This window comes from Microtus pennsylvanicus, chromosome 14, assembly GCF_037038515.1.
Source record: "Microtus pennsylvanicus isolate mMicPen1 chromosome 14, mMicPen1.hap1, whole genome shotgun sequence".
Lineage (NCBI taxonomy): Eukaryota > Metazoa > Chordata > Mammalia > Rodentia > Cricetidae > Microtus > Microtus pennsylvanicus.
Window position 1 is genome coordinate 17,319,950 of NC_134592.1, and position 24,020 is coordinate 17,343,969.

A 24,020-nucleotide genomic window follows, 5' to 3' on the forward strand; every position below is an offset into this window, starting at 1 on the left:
ATGGGTTCATGGCTGGATTTATAGTACTAGTCAAGACTTCATTCTGTGGAGCAGGTCTTAAATCCAACCAGAAGGTCATGGTGTGTTTCCCCCAAAGCATTCAGGCCAATATTACAACAATCATGCCAGATTGATTGTTTATCTTTGGCTAAGACTCTTGATAATTTCTCTTCTATGAACCTTCACAGAATCTCTTCTACCTAAAGCTTCATCATCTTCTTTCTGTCTGTAATGGCTTATCTGACTTCACTGGAAATAAATCAAATCTAGTTGCTACAAACTCAAATTTTCTTCACTCTCCTTCTTTATTTAAGATTATTTGTATCTGGGAACTGCCTCATAGATTGACAGTGAGTAAGGATGTAGATTGGGATGGTTAGTGTTAATTGTCTACTTGATAGAATCTCTTGGAAGATGGGCCTCCAGACATGCCTGTGGGGAATTATATTGATTATACTGATATGGGAAGACACACCCACTGTGGGTAGCACCATTTCATGGACAGACTCCTAAACTGCACAAATGTAGACAGTGAGCTGAGCAGCAGCATGTAACCAGGTACTTCAAGTTCCCACACCTTGACTTCCCCACTATAGACTGTACCGTTGAACTATGAACCAGAATAAATCCTGTCCTCTTAAAGTTGCTTTTGCCGAAGTATTTTTATCATGGCAATAGGAAAAGAAATTAAGATACTGATAATAGCAGGAATTACAACTTTTATAGAACACACTGATGTTGAATATAAATGGCTTCTACCTTTAAGAAAAAGTGGTTTTATTTTTAATTATGTGGATGTATGTGTGGATTTGTGCATGTGGATGCAGTACCCAGAAAGTGCAGATGAGGAGTTCAGACCCTTGGGAGCTGGAGTTTTAGGTAGTTGATAACATCCTGATGCCTGAGGTGGGAACTAGACACTGAACTTGGCAGCTGTGCTCTTAGCCACTGACCATCATATCAACCCTAGCTTGTGCTTTTTTTAAAATTAAAACTGATAGTATTTACCAAATTCAATATGTAAATATATTGTGACTCAGCAATCCCTTTTTCAGATTCTGACCTACTGAATAATACCTGCCCAACTGGATAAAATATATCTTGAAGACATTTTTGTCAATATTCTCTTACTCTTAACTATTACAATAATGAGAATGTCAATATAATTGTAGGTTTTCTGTAGGCCAGAAAATCTTAGATTTGTTTTACCAGAATCACAAAGGAGAAAGGTTTGATAGGAATGTGACAAATATTTTTGTTTGTTTGTTTTTTGTTTTTTCGAGACAGGGTTTCTCTGTATCTTTGGAGCCTGTCCTGGAACTAGCTCTTGTAGACCAGGCTGGCCTCGAACTCACAGAGATCCACCTGCCTCTGCCTCCCGAGTGCTGGGATTAAAGGCATGCGCCACCACCGCCCAGCTTGTGACAAATATTTTTGTTGGGTTTTTTTGTTTTGTTTTGTTTTGTTTTTGTTTTTCAAGACAGGGTTTCTCTGTGTAACAGCCCTAGCTGTTCTGGAAGTCAGTATGTAGACCAGGCTGCCTCAAACTTATAGAGATCTGCCTGCCTCTGTCTCCTGAGTACTACTAGTACTAGGATTAAAGACATTCACCACCACCGCCGGCATAACTAATATTTTTATACTCACTTCTAGATGTTTTACTATTTACTTGCCACTGGGCACCATGCTGGATATTTTTATATATTAGTTCATAAGTCTTTGCCAGCAGCCATGAAAGAATTGGTGTATCATTGTTGTAATAGAGAAAGGTGTCTTGAGCTAACTGGCTGGCATCTGAAGAAATAATGTGGCATCTGTGTGCTCAGCTCCTTTGTTACGTTCATGTATCAGAAGAGGCAGCTTTATTTTAATAGCTGACTGTGAAAAACGACCTGTTACTTTCCTTTATCTTTCCCAGTTTACCCTTCTTATCTACTCCTTAATAAGTTTTTTTTGTCATATTGTCATGTTTGGGTCACTCCATTGCTTTTACTTTACTTGAAATGGGTGTTATACATATTAATTAGTTTTTGGTTTTTGTCTGTGACAACTAGGTTTATAAGGAGGACAGTTTTGTTTCAGCTCCTACATCCAGTCTGTTCTTTCTTTTTTTTTTTTCAGTCTGTTATTTCTAACTTCATTGTATCTCGGCCTGTAGTGAGGCTTAACATCATGGTGGAAGGGCGTGGTAGAAAAGTACTCTTCACTTTTAGTATCCAGGAAGCAGAGAACAGTAACAAGAAGGGGCCACAGCCAAGATACACCTGTCAAAGACATAACCACAGCAATACATTTCATCTAACCAGGCTCCACCTTGTACCGCCTTCCCATAGTTTTTTTTCAGACTTTGAATTCATCAGTGAATTATTGGACTATTAATAATTAGATTTCTCATGATCTAGTGCACTTTGGAAATGCCTGCATAGACTTACCGAGAGGTATGCTGTAGTGTAATCTAGGCATCTCTCAGTCCAATCAAATTGACAATCAAGATTAACTATGACATACTCAACTCTTTAGTCAGGCTAATCTGTCCAGCCTTTCTCCTCTCCCACTCAGTCTCCTCTGTTCTGCTTTGCTACCTGTGCTGTAATTGAGCTAAACTATTCACTGGCTCCTCTATAAACATACATTTCCTGCTTAAACATTTCTCTCTTTGAAAACTATTTCAGCATTTCCTAGCTGAGTGTGCCAGATGCAATACTTGATTTCCCCAGCCCTCTGCTGTCCCATTTTTCCTGGAGTTGTTTGACTTAAATGAAATGATGTCTGTAAAATGCTTAGTGCCATCCCTGACAGATAATGATCGTCAATGTAGCTGTATCAAAATAAAGTCGAGAAAAGTACAAAATGGAACAAGAACATCTTGTTGTGGTATAAAGAAGAGTGTAATGGGGGCAGAAGCAAAGCTCTCCCTTGTGGAATAATACTGACAAAGAGAAGGAGAGAGGGAGTTATAAAATCAACACTCCACACTAAAGTGAGTGGGTGATAGTTTAGTGAGAAGCAGTATAGTTTTGCATAATCTCAGCTCATTTCTTCATAGTTTGCCAGTTGATTACAAGGGAAAACATAGTAACTTTATAGTGGAGAAACCTGGAAATCAGTACTTTGATGATTCTAAATTAATGACATGATCAAAATTAGTTGGAAAAACGAATCCATACTCCCATGTGGCCTAGGAAGATAACATCATCTGCTAATATTTGTTCTAGGCATTTATACTTTTGTCTGATCATGGGAGAACATCACACATTGAGGACTGGCCCACACCAAAGGATGTTTCCTCTTAAACAGGCAGGGACAAGAAAAGAAAGGCAGAAGCTTCCACATATATGTTACATAAGCTCTAGTGCAGTGTGTTCTTGAACTGGATTTTAGAGTGGAATAAAGTCACCACAAAGAACATTAGGCAAATGACACAATCAGGAAGTCCAGATATGGTAATGGTGTTTTTATCATGTGGTTATGTGAGAGAATGCCTCTGGGAAGTTTTAGAAGTAGAGAACAGTGTTTTCAGCTGGTTCAGGAAAGATGTGCACACGTGTAAGAGCAGAGAAGAGAGTTCCACAGCAAATGAACAAAATGTGTGCTGGGTTTTCATAGTTGGTTCGTGGGATTCTTGTTACTGTTACACAGTTTTGCTAAGTTTGAAGTTGTAGAAAGCTGAACTTTTGTTTTTGGTTGCTTGATTCATTTTGTTTTTATAAGGTCATAATTGAGGCATTATATTCTAGGAGAAACTTTAATATTTCTTATTTATGATGGAGTAATGGATTGTTTTCTCAGCCTTCTAAAGACAGGAACAGTTTGAGAGTACCCCTCAGGCCTCATACTGTAGACCTGTAAACAGGGTGCAAATTTTCTAAAACAATGTTTCTCATGTTTGTAGCTTCCTGCTGTCTGACTTTGTCCCGAAGTCACAATAGCATAACAAGAAAGATGTATATATTATAGATATGATATATTATTTTGATGGATTACACAATATTTCTCACAACTGAACATTTGATTGTACTTGCTTTTAAACAATATGAGATTCTAATCTCTGGTAAGAACTGAGAATGTAGCACCTTTCTGTTACCCATTTCACCTCTGTTTGAACAGGCAGGTGGATTAAAATGATAGTTTCAGGAAGAGTTAAAGAGGTTTGCAAGGCTGCAAATATTCTTGCAGGCAAAGTCAAGTCCTATTTGTTTTTTTCTCCAAGAACACACAGCTCTGTTTTCACTGTTGTAAGACACAAGTTGCTGCCCTTGAATTATCCAAGCTAAAAGTCTGTCACTGAATATTGTAGTTTCACACAGCATTAGAAAGAAAAAAAAGATTTAAACTGAGAATGGTGGCCCACGTACCTGTGGTCTTAGCACTTGGGAAGCTGACTTAGGGTGACTGTTAGGAATTCAAGGGTACCCTGAGCCACATAGCAAGTACCAGGTCAGCCAAGACTTCATAGAAAAGATTTAAACTCAGTATTTACTATAGCTCTTTTTTTAAATCCTGCATATAATCCCCATAGAATGCCTGCTCTAGGGATCTTTGACTTCAGATAAGTCTTCAAAAATTTAACTGGGACAAGCATATAATATAGTGAAGTTATATGACCAAGATATGTAGGATTACATGAACTAAATTATTTAAATATTAGAAGGTAGAATAGTTGATCTTCAGGTGGTTTTTCTGACAGTAATTAGCCAGGCCAACATTCTGAGAAGGGAAGAAATAACAGAGCAGAGAAGGTGGAAAGGAAATTCGCCCAGGAAGCATATAAAACAGTGTGTCTAGAGGGGTCCTGCTGCTCGGCCTCATCACCCTTATTCTTTACCTAATCAGATGTATGACTCGGGGCAGTTTGACTTCCAAGTTTCCTTATCTCTGACAACCACTATATTTTATCTAATACTATAGTATTATTTTAATAGTACCTACTTTATAGTATTATACAGATCAGATTTTTTCCTTTCTAAATAGAACTAGTACAAAATAAGTGTTCAATGTCTGTAGTTGCTATTCTTAGGCTAGCCTCAGAAGCAGTGAGTTGTGTTTAGGCTAGCCTAGACTGAGACTACACACCAGAGCTAGACACCAGACTGACTGAGTTCCTTTCAAAAGTGCTATCCCGGATTAGGGAAGTAGGTTGCTACTTTTGTGCAGGCATCAGTAGCCAAGAGTATGTACTGACAGTGCTACTCATTCCATGTTGTGATTTTATTTTGTTATTGATTATAGTATAAATTGATAATCATAGAGGTAAAAGCTGAAGAATTGTGAATAAAAACTAAGAAGTCACATGCTATTCCTGACAGTGTTCATTTAATAAGAAACTAAAACCAGCTTTTGGCTTAAACAAAACAGACGAAACAAAAAATAAACAACTCGGGCTTGCAGCTTGTGCCAGAAGCCAATAGAGACTTATGAAGAAATTTCTAAAAATCAGATGGATCCATAATCTATTGGGAAGTTACTCAGGGCAGATGACCTGGCTTGGGTAAGCATCCACCCGGCAGATGGACATGTGTATTTCTAGCAGCAGTTTCACTCAGATGCACTCTCAGTTCAGGCTTGGCACTGCCTCTTCAGTGGGAAATTGAATTGTGCCAGCTCAGGAAATGCAGGACTCTACCCAGAGTCGAGGTAGGCTTTCTTGAGCTAAAGTGCCGAGAACCTCAGCCTCTGATGTCAGTGAGGATTTGACTACTCATGATATCACTGACTATTTTGAAGCCAGTGGTGTGGCTCTGGCTCAACATTTGCTTGCAATACCTGGTTCTGATGTTCTTTCTTTTTCTTATTGTTATGAGATGAGGCTTTATATCTTTATACCTCAAACTTACCTTGAGTAAGTTATATAGTCTGGTCTTGACCTCAAGCTGCTTCTGCCTCTACCTACTGAGAGCTGAAGTACAGATATTTAACATTGTACTCAGGTCAGTGCTCTCCTTTGAGAGAATTAAAACCACACAATTCAACTTAGTATAGAAATATCACCAACGCCCTTTTCTATATGGTTTATTGGTTTGCTGCCTGGTGGATTTGCTCTAATTTTACCTGAGCCATTTTTTCTCCTGATGAACAAAGAGGTGTAATGACCCCAGAACCTCAGTTTCAGTACATCCTTGATAGTCAGCTCACTGAATTAGAAAAACACCATGTTCCCTATTACTGTTCTTAAGTTCTGAAGCCCACCAGCCCAATTGTAATTATAGTTAAACTGTGGAATAGCTTTGCCAAACTTGGTGAAGCTAGCTAGAGTGGAGTGACCAAATGCTCGAGAAAACATAGTCCTGTGTGAGTGTTAGAGACAATATAGTATCCGGACCCAGGAGTTGTCTCTCACCTCACATGCATGCTGTGGATACATAGTAAAAAAGTTTTAAAAATGGATTTTTAAAAAGGGATTTGGATTACAATTGATAAAAGTTGCAGCTAATATTTTTTATTATATGATATCAAAGACGTATATATTTTTACTACTACATTCATCCTTTCTTTCTAAAAATAAAGTATCTCCCTCTAAACACAATCCAAGAGGTTGGTCTTATTAATAAAAATCAGAGTCAGATATTAGGGGGTAAAAGCTGAAAGATCAGAGAAGGAGAGCAGCCACCCACTCGTTCTTAACTCAACAAAATCCTCAGACCAAAGCAGGCAAGATCCTATCTCCATGAATTCTCAGACTGAATGCTCTGAGTTTATGTCTTATCCTGCCTTATATTCCTCTCTCCGCCCAGCCATATCACTTCTGTCTCCACCTCCCTAGTGCTGGGATCAAAGGTGTGTGCCACTACTGCATGGTCTCTACGGCTAACTAGTGTGGCTACTCTGCACTCTGATCTTCAAGCAAGTTTTATCTTTGATAGCACAAAGAAAATATCACCACAAGTTAGAAATGGGGATTTGAGGCCAATAGAGTAGCTATTGATTATGGAAGAGGAGAATCTTACAAACAAAGGAATAAATGAGTATGCAGAAGAGAGTTGTAAGTTGCCCAGCTACTTAAGCAGTATCTGGAAGCCTAAGATACTGAATGGAGATTCCAGTAGCTCCTTGACTCAGGGGACAAAGGGTTTGGAGTTGATTACTCCCAAGATGAATAGACTTGGTAAACACAACAAAATGTTAATCAAAATTCTAGAAGGGGCATGCTTTAGCAGTACTAATTACATCCATGGCTGGAGAGATTGCTAAACAGTTAGAGGCATGTACTACTCTTGCAGAGAACCTGAATCTTACTCCAGAACCCATGTTGAGTACATTACAACTCCTGTAACTCACTTCCTGAGGAGCTTCTGGCTTCCATAGGCACTTGCACTCATGTGTACACACACAGACACAGACCACACACAGAGAGGGAGGGAGGGAGATGGGGTAGAGGATATACATAATATAGGTCAGGCTTTGTGTCTCATGACTATTATCTCAGCACTCAGAATGCACATAGGCAGATCTGTATGAGTTCAAAGGTATCATGATCTACATAGTGTATTCCAGGATAGCTAGGGCTACATATTGAGACCCTGTCTCAAAAGAGAGAGAGAGAGAGAGAGAGAGAGAGAGAGAGAGAGTGTGTGTGTGTGTGTGTGTGTGAGAGAGAGAGAGAGAGAGAGAGAGAGAGAGAGAGAGAGAGAGAGAGAGAGAAGAAAAGAAAAGAAAAATTAATTATGGCAGTAAAGCATTCAAGGGCTACCCAAAAAAGGGCAAAATTATTAGATGTTGAGAAAGGACTTCACAGTTCTTATACTTATTTTGTGTTTTCACAGCAAAGCCAAACAGTTACATATATGGAAACCCAAGACTCAATAATGTCCCTAGAATTAAAAATAGAATAATTAAAACTTATCCCACTAACACAGCTACAAACAAGGGCCAGCCTCCTGAAAACTGGCCTTCCATGTTAAAGGTAACTAATAAACTATCTAAACTAAAGTACTAACTATTCAGGACTGGACAATCCCTGTTTGCATGAAGTACCTGGATTTTGCATGAAATACCTGGGAACTTTGCCAAGAACTTGTCCTATATTAACCACCCTTTTTCAGCCACTGGCCTGACTTGCTCTTGGTTAGTGCTGTGTCTCCCATATGGCTCAAGCTGATGTTTCTATAAAGCCTTCCCCTGTATTTCTCTGGATCTAGTCTTGTCCTATATTTTCTGTAGCAAGGTTTCTTTTGGGCCGCCAGTGCCCCAAAAGAACACAGACACTTATTTTGTTCCTCAGTGCCTCTTATAATTTAAATTAATGCTTCTATTAATCCACATTTTTCCATGTGGCTTTTTTTATCTCTCCATTCTGTACGTCTGACTCCCACTGTGTCTTGTTGGTGTCTCTTGCTGTAATAGATTCTAACCGTTCCTTCCTCTGTCCAGAAGTTCCACCTTTTCTCTCCTGCCTAGCTATTGGCCTTTCAGTTCTCTATTAAACCAATCATGTGCCTCAGGCAGGTGAGGCAAAATGTAGATACATTTTAATGCAGTGGAAAGCCATCCACAATGGCTTTCTGGATCTACAGTTTGGTAACTAACAATGGTACATTCTTGCCTTTTAGGTAAAATAAGAAACCCTGAATTTATTCAGATAAAGCTAAATAACTGAATGTTTAATGAGGGCTAAATAGCTGCATACTTTCAAACTACCTCTCCAAAAGATTATAATCTTTAATTATAAAGATGCAGTGTGGGCTCACTTTCTCTTATGGTAGACAACGCAAAGAAAACCACCTTGTTCAAATGATCAAAGAAAAATCATTGATAGTAGGATGAGTTGAAATAATGCACCAACTGAGAAGATGCCACAAGAAAAGACTCTCCCAAAGATACACTTCTGAGTATGATGGTGTAAGGCCAGTTCCCATTGTCACATGGCCTACAAATTGACACGCATGTAACCTAAAGTGCCAAGGTTATGGAAGTCTAGGAAAGATTGAGGATTTGTTGCATATTTGAGAAAATACATTTCAAGTTGGATCTAGTCACATATCTAGAAGATACTTGGGGAACAAATTAAATAACAGATTCAGGATTGAGGGTAGATGGTAATGATAAATTTAGGTAAATTTTTTATTCATAAGTGATTATGTTGATGATGAAGCATCAGTTTAGTTGTTTGGTGACATAGCTGTTTTGCAGAAAGAGTTCTATGTGCTACACTTACAAGTCTTCTGTGAGCTCATGGTTGATTTAAAGTATAAAAAACAAGGTGTGGTTGTATTTCTATAAGTGCCAAACAACTCTAAAGTGAACTTTTCAGAGGATAGTTTTTGAAAATATGATATACTTGGGTAATAAATTTACTCTATGGATTAGAATGTTATAAATGCACTCCACCTCCCTAGTGTTTATGGTTGGAAATTTAGTATTGTTAAAATTATAGTTCTTACCAAATTGAACTATGGGTACAGAGTTGTCTGGATCAAAACCCCAAACAGTGTGTGTGTGTGTGTGTGTGTGTGTGTGTGTGTGTGTGTGTTTGTAGAGATGGAAAAATAGACTTTACAGTTCCTGTACAAATACAAAACAAACTAGAAAAACCGCACCCACTATGTCAGAAGCATAGATGGCATGTTGATACCTTCCCACAGTGTCAGAATTTATTGAATAACTATAAATTCACATGTTATGTTGGGGTTTTTTTTTTTTTTGCAGTTTGCTTAGAAGCTCTGATTTCCCTAGATAGCAAGCTGAGGCAAAACCAGGTTCTTATATTAGAATCTCAGGTTAACTTTTAGGCCATATATTACATATCACAATCAATCAACCTATATAACAATCATATAATAATAATATAACAATTAAAGAAATTGTAGGGAAGTTGAAGAATGGCTTCCTGAGAAATTGGGAAGCAGATATAGATGGCACTGAGACTCACCACAGGTGGTATATAAGATAGTAAGAATCCGCCAGGAGGTATATTGGCATCTTAGCTAAAAAGTCTAGCTATTGAGGAGCCTCAGGGTAAAGAGGAGTTGCCCAGGCAAAGTATGGGATCCTGGAGGTTCTAGAACCAGGATCTAGATTAGGCCTTGGAGTAGGCCCAGTCAGCGGTACGGACAGAGCCCAGCTAACTCCCTAGGGAAACTTGGGAATTCGGTCCCTTGATGTGTATAGTGACTGGTCAGATGATGGGATGTGAGGGTTATTGACAGCTCCTCTTTATGTGGTTCAGATGTGAGCATTGTGGGACCCCTTTCACTGTCTGGTATGCTCAGTAAGCTCTCAGGCCTAGTTTTCCTGGTGTGATTTTAAAAAATATGCCATGTGCTCATATAGGCCTGTTTTACTTTGATAGGTTTATTGGATTTTACTTGTTCAACTTTTAGGAATAAATTAATTTTGTGTCTTGAAGGTAATACAAGAGAGATAATATACTTCTTTTTAAACTTGCATGTGCCAGCTGGGTGCACACCTGTGTCAGGGTCCGATGCCCCAACATAAACTATTTTTCCCTCTCTGAACCAGAATGGAGGCACGGGAATAATTGAGACACAGTTCACACAGCAATATCGTAAGGGAGTCTCAGGGTTCATTCAAATCCTGAAGATCACTCACGTTTATTATCCAAACACCTTTTATCCCCCAGGGTAAACTGGGGTGGAAGTTCATTAACATTCTGTTTCTGGGGTAGCAGGACTATAGTCAAGTCCGCAGCTCTGTCGCTAGCTTGGAATTGACACCTTTTCTCAGGCGATCTACATAATTACAAAGCAAAGAAGCAGCATACCCTGCACAGCCTGTCTGGAAGGCTACGTGACTGCTCCAGATACTAACCATGGCCCGGGAACTTGACTGTCAAACCATGTAGAAATTTGGGCCTACAGTGGCACACGTCTGTAATCTCAGCACTTGAGAGGCAGAGACAGACAGATCTCTGTGAGTTTGAAGTCAGCTTGGTCTGAAGAGGGAGTTCCAGAACATCCAGGACTGTTAAACAGAGAAGCCCTGCCTCAATAAATAAATAAATAAACAAACAAATAAATAAATTGCGTGTGTCTGTGTGTATGTACATGTTAGTGGACATTTAAATGCAGGTTCAAGTGTGTATGCAGGTGGAAGCCAAAATTCAACCTTGGGTGTTTTCCTCAATTGTTTCTCTGCCTTATTTTTTACCTAGGCTGGTTACTGGCTGTCTCCACAGTCCCAACCCACTCCCAGTTATGGAGTTACAGGAATGCACTGCTTTGCCTGTCTTTTTACATTTGCCAACTGAGCCATTTCCTTGTTTAGGTGCCCAATAAGGTGCGGAGTCTTCTTTTGTGTTTTCACTTAGAATGTAGTCAAGTGATACTTGTAAAATGGAGTCTCTAAGGACAAGGCAATCTTTTAAAAGTTTTAACAATAAGGAATAACTTAGAGCAGTCTGATCTCAACAAAAACCCCATCCATTTCTCTAAAAAGAAGTCATTAAAGTACCTGAGAAGCTGAGGATTCCTTTCTTCCACCCAGCTCTTATTGCTAGGATGCAAGCTCCTTGCTGGCTTGGGAGGCTGAGTGCAGAGCTCTGGTCATCCCGGTTCTGCTTTGCTTGTAGGGTAAGGGTTCCATGCTGTTAGAGGGAGGCTGAGAAGCCAGAGATTGCTGCCTTTACTCAGCACCCTGCCATCTAAGCAGGGGCACTTCAATTGAATCTGGCTACTGTCCTCACTAGCATCTCTAGGACATGGAACTTGAGGTGTTTTTGGTTTTTTATTTTATTTTTGCTTTTTGTTTAGTTCATAAGAATAGAGAAATCTCAAGCACTCACCAACAGAACTAACTGTATTTGAAACAGTTTTAGGTACTGTAGAGATTGTGAGGAGTATGCAAAATAATTTGCAAAATAAGCAAATTTTTGGATGTAGGCAACTTAAAAGTCCTCCTGGGTGTAGTAGTAGTTTGAAAGTATTTGACCCCCATAAACTCATAGGGAGTGGCACTATTAGGAGGTGTGGCCTTGTTAGAGAAGACTGACACACACTTTTAATCCAGACCTTGAGGTGGAAGGCACACCTTTAAACTAGGCCACTCCTTCTGTTGGAAGTGTGTCATTGTGGGGATGGGCTTTGAGGTTTTTTTCTCAAGCTTCATTTAGTGTGAAAGTTTACTTCCTGTTGCCTCTGAGTCAAGATGTAAGCACTCAGCTCCAGCACCACATCTCATCTGCCTGCAGGCTGCCATGCTTCCTGCAGCATGGACTGAACCTCTGAACTGTAAGCAAGCCACCACAATTAAATGTTTCCTTTAGAAGAGTTTACTGTGGTCATAGTGTCTTCTTACAGCAATAAGGAACCCAAAGTAAGACATGGGTTAAGAATAGATCTCAAATACTGTCCTCAAACTACTCATTTAAGAGCCTGAATTTATTAGATCAGACTATGGGACAGTTAGTGCCCCAGAATATTATTGGAAACAATTGAGCAATCAGATAGCAATTAGTGGAGCCTAGCAACTGTTTGTAATACTAGCAGAGGTAGAGAACCTAGCCAACGAGGGAAATTTGTGCAAATTATAGGACTCTGTTCTCTGAGGAGCAGCATGGAAGGTCTTATATTACAAATCAGGTAGACTTGACTAATAGCCAGTGATTAAATAAGGAAAAACAAAACATAAAAAAATAAAGCCAAGTGAGGTATGTAGCTTATGCCTGAAATTCCAACAGCTAGGAGTCTGAGGCAGAAGAATCACAACGAGTTTGAGGACAGCCTCAGCTGCCAGGTAAGACTCTCAAACAAAACAAAACAAATCTTGCCAGGGTGGACATCAGTAAGTTGAAGTCAGTTCATAATTTGAATCTTGCACAAAATCAGAAAATAAAAAAATAACTAGGGAGACTGATATAACAAACTATAAATATGTACTTTCAGAGACAGAAATATAAGGCGATAACCATAGCAACATTTTAGATGTGGAACATACAGTTGCCCCTCAGTATCCATGGGAGTAGGGGATTGGAGGACATAAACACAACCTGCAGACAAGAGCCAGTAAATGCTTGTCTCCTTTGCAAGTGGTTTGTAGTACCGTATATAACTTGTATATGTTCTCCTGAATATGTTAAATCTTTACTATATTGCTCATAATATCTTACACAATGTAAAGTATTATATTGTGTTGCTTATGGAATAAAAACAAAGACAAAAGTGTACAAGTTCAGTTCATACACAAACTTTCTCCCAAATAGCCATTGCAGCAAAAAGAGAAAACTAATTCAAAGCAAATAAAAGACAGGGAAATAATAAATATTAGAAAACATGATAAAAATATCATGCCAACAACAGAAAAATCAGTGAAAGCAAAAATGCTCTTTGAAAAGAACAACAAATCGATAAGCCTTAAAAAAAGGCATAATCTATAAAACCTGGAATGATATAGAAGATATGGCTTTTGAATTAAAATGAATCACAAGAGAATACTATAAACAACATACTATTAACTGGGTGTTAAAATTTCCTAAGCACATAACCGGGCATCGTGGCCATGGGTATAATCCCAGCACTTAAGTTGTGAGGCAGTGGGATTGTAAGGTTGAGGTTAGCCCAGACTATTTAATGACAACCTGTGGGTTTTTTTTTTAAGTGAGCGAGAAGAAAAGAATTCCTTGAATGATATGAAGTACTGAAATCGACTCAAGAAGAAACAGATTTCTGTTGTTATTACTGGTGATGATCTCAGGGAAATAGAGGCATACTTGAAGAGAACTCAAGGCCCAGGTGTCTTTGCTGGTGAATATAACCAAACTTTTAAAGAAGAATTAATAACAAAACTTTCACAAATTTGTTCAAAAAATAGAAAACACTTCCCAACATGTCCTCTGAGGTCAGTATTATCTTGGTGTACAAACCAGACAAAAACATCATAAGAAAACTCAAACTAATATCTCTTGTGAATAAAGTGCAAAATTCCTCAACAAAATTATACCAAACTGAATCCAGGAATAAGTAAGAAGGATTATATAGCATGGCCAAGTAGGATTAATCCTAGGAGTACAAGATTGTCTTAAAGACCTAGAATCAACATACTGAACCAGTAGAATAAAATATTATGTGATCTTCTAAATAAACACAGAGAAAGCATTGACTAAAACTCAACATTCATTTGTGATGAAAAGATCCACTAAAACAGTCAAGGAAGTGAACTTTTCAACCAGTTAAAAACATATATGAAGAACAAAACAGAACCCCACAGTGAACATAATACTTAGTAGTGAAAGACAAAATGCTTTTATCCTAAAATCAGGAACATGAACTGAATATCCATGTTTACAACTTTATTAACACTGTAGGATGGGAAAGATCACAAAAGGTCTATAGATTGCAAAGTAGGAAGAAAATTTTGAAGAGGACATGATCTTATAAAGCCCTAAGGAGTTCATTAAACACTATTAGAATTGATAATCAGGTTAAGCAAAATTGCAGGATATAAGAACAACATACAACTCAGTTTTGATGTTCTTGCAGTGAACATCTGGAAGAAAATGGAAGAAAATAATTCCATTTAGCTTAGACTAAAAAGAATAAAATGTTTGACAGTAAAAGAAGTATAAAGCAACACATTGTTGAAAGGATGAAAGTGACCCGAGGAAATGGAAAAATATAGCATTTTCATGAAATGTTAGGGGTGGCAATATACCTAGATTGGATATCAGATTTAGTATACATTCCTTCTCAAAACTTCAGTCATGCCTGTAGAATTAGCAAGGTCTCCTCAACATTCAGGTAGAAACTTAAAGGGGAGAACTGCAATAGTTTTGAAAAAAGAATAAAGATCGAATACTCACTTCTTGATTTCAAAATGTATTGTAAGTCAGGTTCACACATGTACACCAACTACTTGAGAGGCAGGAAAAGGGGTGCCTGGGCCCAAGAGTTGAAAGCCAGTCTGGTCAATAATAAGACTTTAATAAAAAAAATTCTATAATACTATTCTGATTGTAAAAATGTGACTTCAGTGTAGACATATAATTGATGTGGGCAATAAAATAGAACCAAGAGTCCAGAAATGATTGCATTTACAATCAACTGGTTTTTCAGCAAGAGTGACAATAATGAACAGTTTTTCAACTAATGGCTTTCTAACAACTGCATAGCTATATGCTAAAATATGAATTTGGGCCATGCCTCACAACATAAACAAAAGTTAACTCTAAACTAAATGGATCAAAGACTGAAGGTCAGACCTAAAACTGTAGAAGTCTCAGACAAAAACATTGGCATTTTTTTTGTGGCATTGACTTCTATAATAATATCTTACATATGGCATCAAAAGCACAAGCAACCAAAGGTAAATAAATTGGAATTTCTGGTACTTGGGGGAATTAAATTGATTAGAGACTTCACAAATCTGAATAAACAAAATCATTGAATTTTGTATTTGAAGTGGGTGAATTCATGGTGTATTAATTGTATCTCAAAAAACAGTCAGTGAGAGTGAAAACTAATGTGTACCCCACAGCAGAAAATGTAGAAATGTTTAGTGAGTCTTTTAAACATGCAAAATAATACTACATATCCAGAAAATTACAGCTAAAACTATGATGAGATGTTCTGCTACATGCCAAACAGAATGAAGACTAAGGATGGCTATTGGTTGGCCTCTAGAATCTCACTAGCTTCTACTGTGTCTGCTTTTGATTACAGCACTTTGATTTTTTCTGCCAGGTTTGCAGCTATCTGTGTATCTACTGATACTTTAATTATTGGTTGCTGCCCTACAGCCCCTCAGTCAGTGTCCCACTGACCACTCAGGCCACAGTCTGGCAAGGCTTGTGCCCCCCCACCCCCACCTGCTGCTGCTGATGTTATGAGTAGGTTTAAATTAAGTCTCTGTTGTTCTATTTATAAATAAGACCCAGAAGTCAAAGGCTGGGGTGAAAACCTGCTAGTTCAGAGAGGCTGAATAACAGCTATTTGACCTAGCTTTTTGGCCAGAGAAACCACAAGAGACAAGTCTCTTCCCTCCTCCCGGAACCAAGAGAGCTCAAACTCTAGTCCCTGCCCTTGTCTTCCTGTGCAACTTCTCTGTCCAAATGGCTAGCTTCTTCTTGTCAGCTGGTCACTGGCTCTGCCCCCTGATTCAGGGTATAACTTTATTGGGCAGTCTCGGGAGTGTCAGAGTGTGATCAAAACATCCCACAACAGAACTTACTGTAACTTCTGTTAGATTTCTTGCGCTGCCTCAGTTTCTGCTTTACCCTGTGAAAGCCTGGGCAACTGGGTAGAATTGCCTATAAACTATGTAACATGCATATACCTATAAAATACTGATTGTTATTAATGTCCAAGCCATTTATCTCAGAAGTAGGAAAATAGGTAACTTGATATATTAACCTTGTCTTCTTGGATTTATATTTTCTTTTTCTTGAGTCTCCCCAGCAATGGAAAAGCACTTCTTATATCCCAAGCAACAGTAATTCACAAATAGTTGTTTCAGTTTAATAGATAAAGAATTGGAGATCAGAAACTTAGTTGTTTACAACAGTAGAACTATTGTCTAGTTTGAGTCTCTCCGTTACAAAGCTCACCTTCGTCCAGATGTGTCACATTGTCTCTGAGAAGAAATATATTGGAGGTTTTTTTGTTTTGTTTTTGTTTTATGCTAGACTGTCTTTGGGGATTTAATGATTGTTTTTGGAGAGGGGAACCATCATTGAGGAGACAAGATAACAATGGGGCAAGTTCATGATACAGAGAAAGATGTCAGAATGTATTGAGTGCTGCATACAGGCATTTGTGGTGGGTGTAGTGTGATGACTATATTGGTCTTGATGCTTAAAATTCAGTGTAGCAGAAAAGGGAGTACAACTAGCATTAGGAATACAGCAAGAAAATTATATGGGTACTGTGCTGATAACATGAGGAAGAGGTTGGCTCTGCTGAGGTTGGACGTAGAGATGAAGTGATTGAATTGCACATTTGAGACTGTGGGAATTTGACCATTCATATATAGGTGTGTATTTCTGAGCTGTGACTATGTAAATTTAGACATATGTCAGTAACTACTTAAAACAAAAAAATCCATTGTTTATTTATAGGAATGTTGTGTTTTTTTATGCCTTTTAAATAATTAGCTTTGTGTTCAGATAAATTAAAAACCCTTGGCAAATACAGAAACCTCAGAAAGGAAATGTTCTTGGTGGATAGCCTCCAATGAAACTAGAGTTTAATTTTTTGAAAAAGTTATTGTCTGTACAGTTTTAAACACTTTATGATTTTAATCTTTATTATCTAAATTCATCCATAGTTAGGTCTTCAAGTAATATCTTAATACATATGATTAGTGTTTCCTTCCCCCAAAATAGGCAGTCCCCCTTTTTATTCAGCCTTTTTGTCTCCTCTTTCATTACCTCACTTGTGATAATGGGGCAAATTGAAGAAAAATGTGATCTTTGGATTTTGAATACTTCCTTCAGCCATGTTGTACTACTTTTCCTCCATATTCTTTTTTATTCCATGCTTTATGGAGCCATAAGAATGCTACATGCTGCCTAGCAATACATCTTTTAAAGTGTGCCCAGACAGTTCTGGAATATAGAGAATCTATTTATAGCTCTTAGCAATTGACAACCATTGCATATGGCAAGATAGGATTTTGTGTGTGTTTTGTTTGGGGTTTGTGTGGGATTGGGAATGTTGGTCAACATATGGCTGATGTTTGATACTCTACAATAAGTTACACGCTGGTGGCAGAGGTCTTTGGAAAAGTATTCTTAAGTTTGTGTGAATTTTGTGTCATAGTTTTAATGGTGGTACTCGTTGCACATCAATTTGATTGGTTTGGGGTGATCATTGTGTTAGGAAATTGTATGAAAATATGAAACTAATAATGCTTTTTATGAAACTGTCATTTCTGAGAGTTCTGCAAAAATAAATTCATGGTTAACCCAAAGTGATTAAAAGGAGTTATTTCCTTTCATTTATGAATGCAAGTCAAAGAAAGAAAAAATATATTTCATTTTTAGATTATATAAATGGTGGAGAACTTTTTACTCATCTTTCTCAAAGAGAGCGTTTTACAGAGCACGAAGTGCAGATCTATGTTGGAGAAATCGTGCTTGCCCTGGAACACCTGCACAAGGTAAGGTGCTTCATCTTTGGAGTTTGCTTTTGTTTGAACAGTCTGTTAACTGAGGTGTTGAGGGAGCTAATGTTTTCACAGGTTGTCTTGGGAATTATGAATGTCACTGTGTTCTCATTTTCATAGCTTCTTTCTGAAAATGTTTGCTTTTTGCTGGACCTAGTGCAGCATGCCTATAATCCCAGCTCTTGGGAGGCTGAGGCAGGAAGATCATGAATTGAAGGCCTAACTGAGTTACAAAGTGAGGTCGGGCCCCAACTCAATAAATGAAATAAAATAAATTCTAACCTGAGCTTTTTTGGTTTTGATGGTCTTCATGAAGAAACCCCCGTACTTTGCTTATTATAAAATATGAGAATAAAAGCTGTTGGTTGTTAAAATGAAGCCCTAAGTTGTAAAATGTGTTTTCTTAGTTGTGACTTGCTCCATGGCACAATCCATCCATGTCCTCAGACTTCCTGATTTTGCTATTGGTTCAGGGTTATTTCCCTCCCTCCTGTGTTAACTTTCTTCTGCACCTGCCCTGCTCTGTTCCTGCTCATTGCCTCCAAGTGACATGAGCTCAGATACTGAAACCTTTACCTAAACATTGTATCTATGATCATGTTGCAATTCTGTACAAATCAGTTTAAACTTGTATTATTACATATATCCTTAACCTTGATTCATGAAATTTTGAGTAACTTATTTAAGTTATTGGAGAAGTGGACAGTTTCTATGTTGTGTCTCAGTGTGTATGGTTTTCTTCGGAAGTAGAAAATGCTAAAGTAATTTATCTCAAAGATATGCAAGCTCATAAAGGAACAAAAGTGATTTGAGTCACTAAATTCCAAAAGTTCAGATATGAAGCCACTCTTTGTTATGTTTGTCAGCCCTCCCTTCACTTATTACAAACAGATTAAAGTGTACATATACAACACAGAAAAAAAGAGAGGAGAATTGAAGGAAAATGGCAAGGAAGACATCTTCAAGGGGGCAGAGAGTTTTGATAAGAAATTGAGTCAAAGATATAGATGGTAGATGAGAAAGATTGAGAAAAAAATCTGGAAGATACAGGAAAACAAGGCAGGAGTCAAGAAACAGCAGGTCCAGCCCAGGACAGAGACAAGTCCTGACAGAAGCACCTGTATTGACAGGTGAGGTTGACATTAGAATCTTTAGAAAATACCAGCACCTGGAAGCTGTAGGGGTCAGGTTGTGATGAGAGAGCAGCCTGGTTTTACATAGTGAGATCCTGTCACAAGAGAAGAGTAAATGAAGGTGTCTGGGAGGCAGGAAGAGAAGAGACCGGCAGTGGGAGGGAGAGCAGGGCCAGTGAACAGCCATTTGTGCTGCTTTCGATAGAATCTTCACTGGTGACAAGCTTCATACCTATGCTTTCTTTTGTGTGATAAGATTTGGCTTAAACATCTTTATATCAAAAATGTGACTGTTCAGAATAAGCTACAAGACCTTTGAAACATAATTAGATATAATGTTTTAAAATACAAAAATGACAGTAAAATTGACTATAAACTCTAAAGTAAAAGCAAAACACAAAGCCAAATGGGTAAGCTAGAAAACACAGTCTATAATTTATATAATAATTCAATTCTGTTCATTTTGTTCTACCAGGTTGGCCTTAGATTCACAGAGCTGTGCCTGCCTCTGCCTCCTGAGTGCTGGGATTAAAGGTGTGCACCATCACCACCCAGCACTGGTACTAATTCTTGTAAGAAGAGATAAAAGTACAGATTTATTTGGAAGTAATGAAGTAAATTGGATAGTAAACAGTTTGTCTCTAAAAATCTTTTCCAAGGAGGTTGTTTAGATGCAGAGTGCTGCAGGTTGCTAGGTAAACATAATGCTTCAAATCAGACATCTTCGGTACACACTCTTAAGTGTTTTCCTTCTATCTTTCTTGAAAACCACTGAAGCTTTCATAGGAGAATTACCTACTGTTTGTTTTGTTTTTGAGGGTGATATAATTTTTGTCTTGAGAGATTACTAGAAATCTGCTTTTTCCTCTATTGGATGTTGAAGAAAACAATTTTTTAAAGTATCAAAGCTCTTAATCCATGCTGATATATCTGAAAATATTGAAGTGGCAGACACCTCTTAGATTTATAGTGTGTAGTTGACATGTTTTACTGTACTGCTTACATGAAAAACAAAATAGAGAGGCATACAGTCTTGAATGGTGTAACAGTTCACTCAGTGATGGGCTGTATTTGACAGTGATCCCATAAGATTGCAATGGAGCTAAAAAAAATTCCTGTCACTTGGTGGTTATGTAGCTATCAGAATGCTGTACTTTGTACCTGCTCATGTGTTGCTGGTGTAAATAAGCTGGCTGAGCTACCACTCATGTAATAATGGACCACATATCATTATGTATAACATAGTAAAACCTGATAATGGTCAAAAGCCAAACATTCTTCTGGTTTAAATATTTAATATATATTCCAATCATCATTTTAGAGGGTTTCCTATAAACCACTCTACTCTGTTTCAATGGCAGCAGCTTCGTATGTCTCATGTTTGCCCTGGTCATTTTTACTTGGTTTGCCCACATCTGTTTGTTCATGTAGCCTCAGGAGGAATAGGATACACATATTTTTCACTATGCCCCTTGGTGTGCACTCCATGATGTTTGGACAGTCAAAATATTCTAACAGCTTACTTCCAGATCATACCTTGTTGTAAATCAATGCATGGCATATGTTATTTAATGATTTGCTTTGCTAAATTAGAACTAAACATCAAAATTAACCTGTGCTCTTTAACCTTTAAGAACTTGTTATTTTAAAAGCCTTTATTAATTGCCTGTCTGACATATTGCATCATACAGGATACTAGATAAGTGCATAAAATCTAAAACAGCGAACAGTGTAAATATATTAAGGCAAAGGGTAAATACCTAGAAAACATTAGTAATTTGCAGATAAATACATAGTTTGAAAACAGAAATGATCAACATAGGATATGATGGCTCCTTAGGAAGGTTTGCTGAAGCCATTGCAGAGTTGTGGGCAAGAACTGGCCAAGAAAGACCATGAAGATAATTTGGAATTAGTGTTCATTAAGGAGAATAGAGACAGCCGGGTGATGGTGGCGCACGTCTTTAATCCCAGCACTCGGGAGGCAGAGGCAGGCGGATCTCTGTGAGTTCGAGGCCAGCCTGGTCGACAGGAGCTAGTTCCAGGACAGGCTCCAAAGCTACAGAGAAACCCTGTTTCAAAAAAATCAAAAAAAAAAAAAAAGGAATAGAGACAGAAAGAGTTAATAGTCAACAGGGAGATCCCAAAGAAGCTGGTTCCAGGGCTAGACCCTTGTTACACAGAACTAAGATACATTCAGAGAGCTTTGGGAAAGCTAGCACTTGAGCCCCAGGAGTTTCTAAGAGCCTCAGAATCCTGAAGAGGAATCTCCTCAAAGGTAGATAAATGCTGTTTTAATTGATTTGGAAATTGTCTTAAAATTATTTTGTTTTGTTTTGTTTTTACAGTTGGGGATTATATACCGTGATATTAAGCTTGAAAATATTCTACTTGATTCTAACGGCCATGTGGTGCTGACAGATTTTGGTCTGAGTAAGGAGTTTGTGGCTGATGAAGTGAGTATTATATTTTAATTTGAAGTTAATAATAACAGAATGAAAACAAAGGATGAAAAGTTATTTGCCAATAAACTTTTAGTAGAACAGTAGTAGTGTGTGGGTTACAGAAGTCTGTGCAGATTTGTTCAAGGTAATAATTGATATGAATGGACTGTTGAGATTTTTATTTTAATATTACCATAGAACCATCCTATTAAAATTATAGTAAACCTCTCTGTATATCAGACTTCTTCACTTTGACATTGTACCCTTCTCCATAAAATGTGTCAGGTATAACTAATATTTAAAATAACCCTTTTTACCCATTAGGAGAATGGCTTGAGTGATGAACAAAAAGAAACCAAAGTGATTTAGTTTACATTGAAATTACCAACTTAAGACACTTAGAGTTCACTGGGAAGGGTGACAGTACCTACCAGATCTAACGCTTTATAATCTTGCTGGGCTTTGCTCAGAATGAACTAAGACATTGTTATGCTGACTGTAGATATGAACAAAAGGTCCTACAGTTACAGTGTTAGTTAGGGATTGTTTAATATCACAGGTGCCTCCAATTGCATTTAAAGCTATATGTCTACTAATTATAATCAAGTGTTATTTTTATGTAGAAGTTATGATAAAGTTGTATTTTCAAGTACTAATTATTCAAAAGAACAGTTAGTTTGGGGGCCAATTTTGTTTCTGTCCAGAAAATTATTGATTTAGAACATAGAGTCATAGTAAGAGTTTTGTAGCTGGCTGGTGGTGGTGCTCGCCTTTAATCCCAGCACTCTGGAGGCAGAGGTAGACTGATCTCTGTGAGTTTGAGACCAATGTGGTCTACAAAGCAAGTTGCAGGACAGCCAAGCTGTTAAACAGAGAAACACTGTCTTGAAAAACAAAAATAACAACAAAAAAAGAGTTTTGTAATATAGGACTTGACTGAATAAAACACATCAGTATTGTGTTCCAGATTAAGTATAGGTCAAGCAACCCTAACCAAAAATTTTGAGTGCCAACATAATATTACAAATGGAAAATGCCGTACTTGCCTTCCTGTGATGTGCCACAGTCAAAACACGGACACAGAACATAGTTTATTCATTGTCCCTGAGGAACAAGAGACTGTCAGTTGTGATACATCTTTTACATGAACACACAGATCCCCAGTACAGACCCCTGACCCACAGAAGGTAGTAAGATCAGACAGATGGCAGCTTCATGCACAAGAACAGGTTCTCAATGGTCCACTCTCCATGTGCAGCCCAAAGCCTGTATACATTGCCCACTTTATTTTATTTTAATTTTGATTTATTCTCTGTTGTGTGATGTAAAGATATATTGGAAATCGCAGAGGAGCTGCAGATCCTCATGTGGTAACACTATAAGAATAAGAGGAAGCATTTATATTTATTTCTAGCACAAAAATGCAGGCTACTGGAGAGTTGCACAGCAGTGCTCTTGTGAATGGCTCATTGAAGAGTATTGTGTAGGAATGACCATTGTATCAAACCTAAGGAAACAGAAGGAGGACCTGTTAGGATTTTTTCTTTGTCTTTTTCTTTGTGTGTGTGTGGGGGGGGGGTAGTTTTTTGTGTGTTTGTTTGTAGCTTTGGAGCCTGACCCGGAACTAGCTCTTGTAGACCAAGCTGGCCTCAAACTCACAGAGAGCCACCTGCCTCTGCCTCCTGAGTGCTGGGATTAAAGTCATGTACCATCACCACCCAGCTGTAACTATTAAGATTTAAAGTAATAAATAGAAGTTAACAGAAAGTAGAAAAATGGTTCATCAAAGTGCCTTATGAATAAAGGCACCAGCTACCAGGCCTGACCACCTGAGTTTGATCGCCAGGACTCACATAGTGAAAGGAGGGAATCGATTTCCTCAAGTTGTCCTCTGACTCATGTGCACACCCACATTCATGTGTGCATATGTACACACACACAAGATAAATAAAAATATTGAACAAGTATCTCTGCTCTGTCACAGTGAACTCAAGACACTTCATGGTGTGATAATCAAGCAAACAGCATTGTATTGTGATGAACTAAAATTGAAAATAAGTCTGAACATTCAATGAATTCTGAACTTGTCAGAAGACAGAGTTTTAAGTTTTAGAAGATTCATAGTTATAGCCAGGCCTGGTGGCTCAGGTTTATAAACCCATCTCCTTGGGAGGCTGAAGCAAGAGAACCTTGGGTTCAAGGCCTGCCTGAACAACAAAGTGACTTCAAGAGCAGACTAGGCAACTTACTGTTGGGCCTTGTTTCAAAGTAAATGCTGAAAGGAATTAAAGATACAGCTCTGTAATAAGAGTGCTTGTTTAATGTGTGCAAGGACCTATGATTGATCCACAGTGTGATGGACAGATGGATGGTATATGATAGGTAGGTAGGT

General features: G+C 38.0%; 1 protein-coding gene across 2 annotated transcripts in view; it reads left to right on the top strand.

Moving 5' to 3' along the window:
• Rps6ka5 (ribosomal protein S6 kinase A5) overlaps window positions 1-24,020 on the top strand; it is a 180,929-nt gene that overhangs the window by 97,699 nt on the left and 59,210 nt on the right. For both annotated transcript variants that reach the window (XM_075947464.1, XM_075947465.1), the window contains 2 exons: window positions 17,930-18,045; window positions 21,533-21,640. In XM_075947464.1, the coding sequence (XP_075803579.1) occupies window positions 17,930-18,045; window positions 21,533-21,640 (224 nt within the window). The remainder of the gene's footprint in view (window positions 1-17,929; window positions 18,046-21,532; window positions 21,641-24,020) is intronic.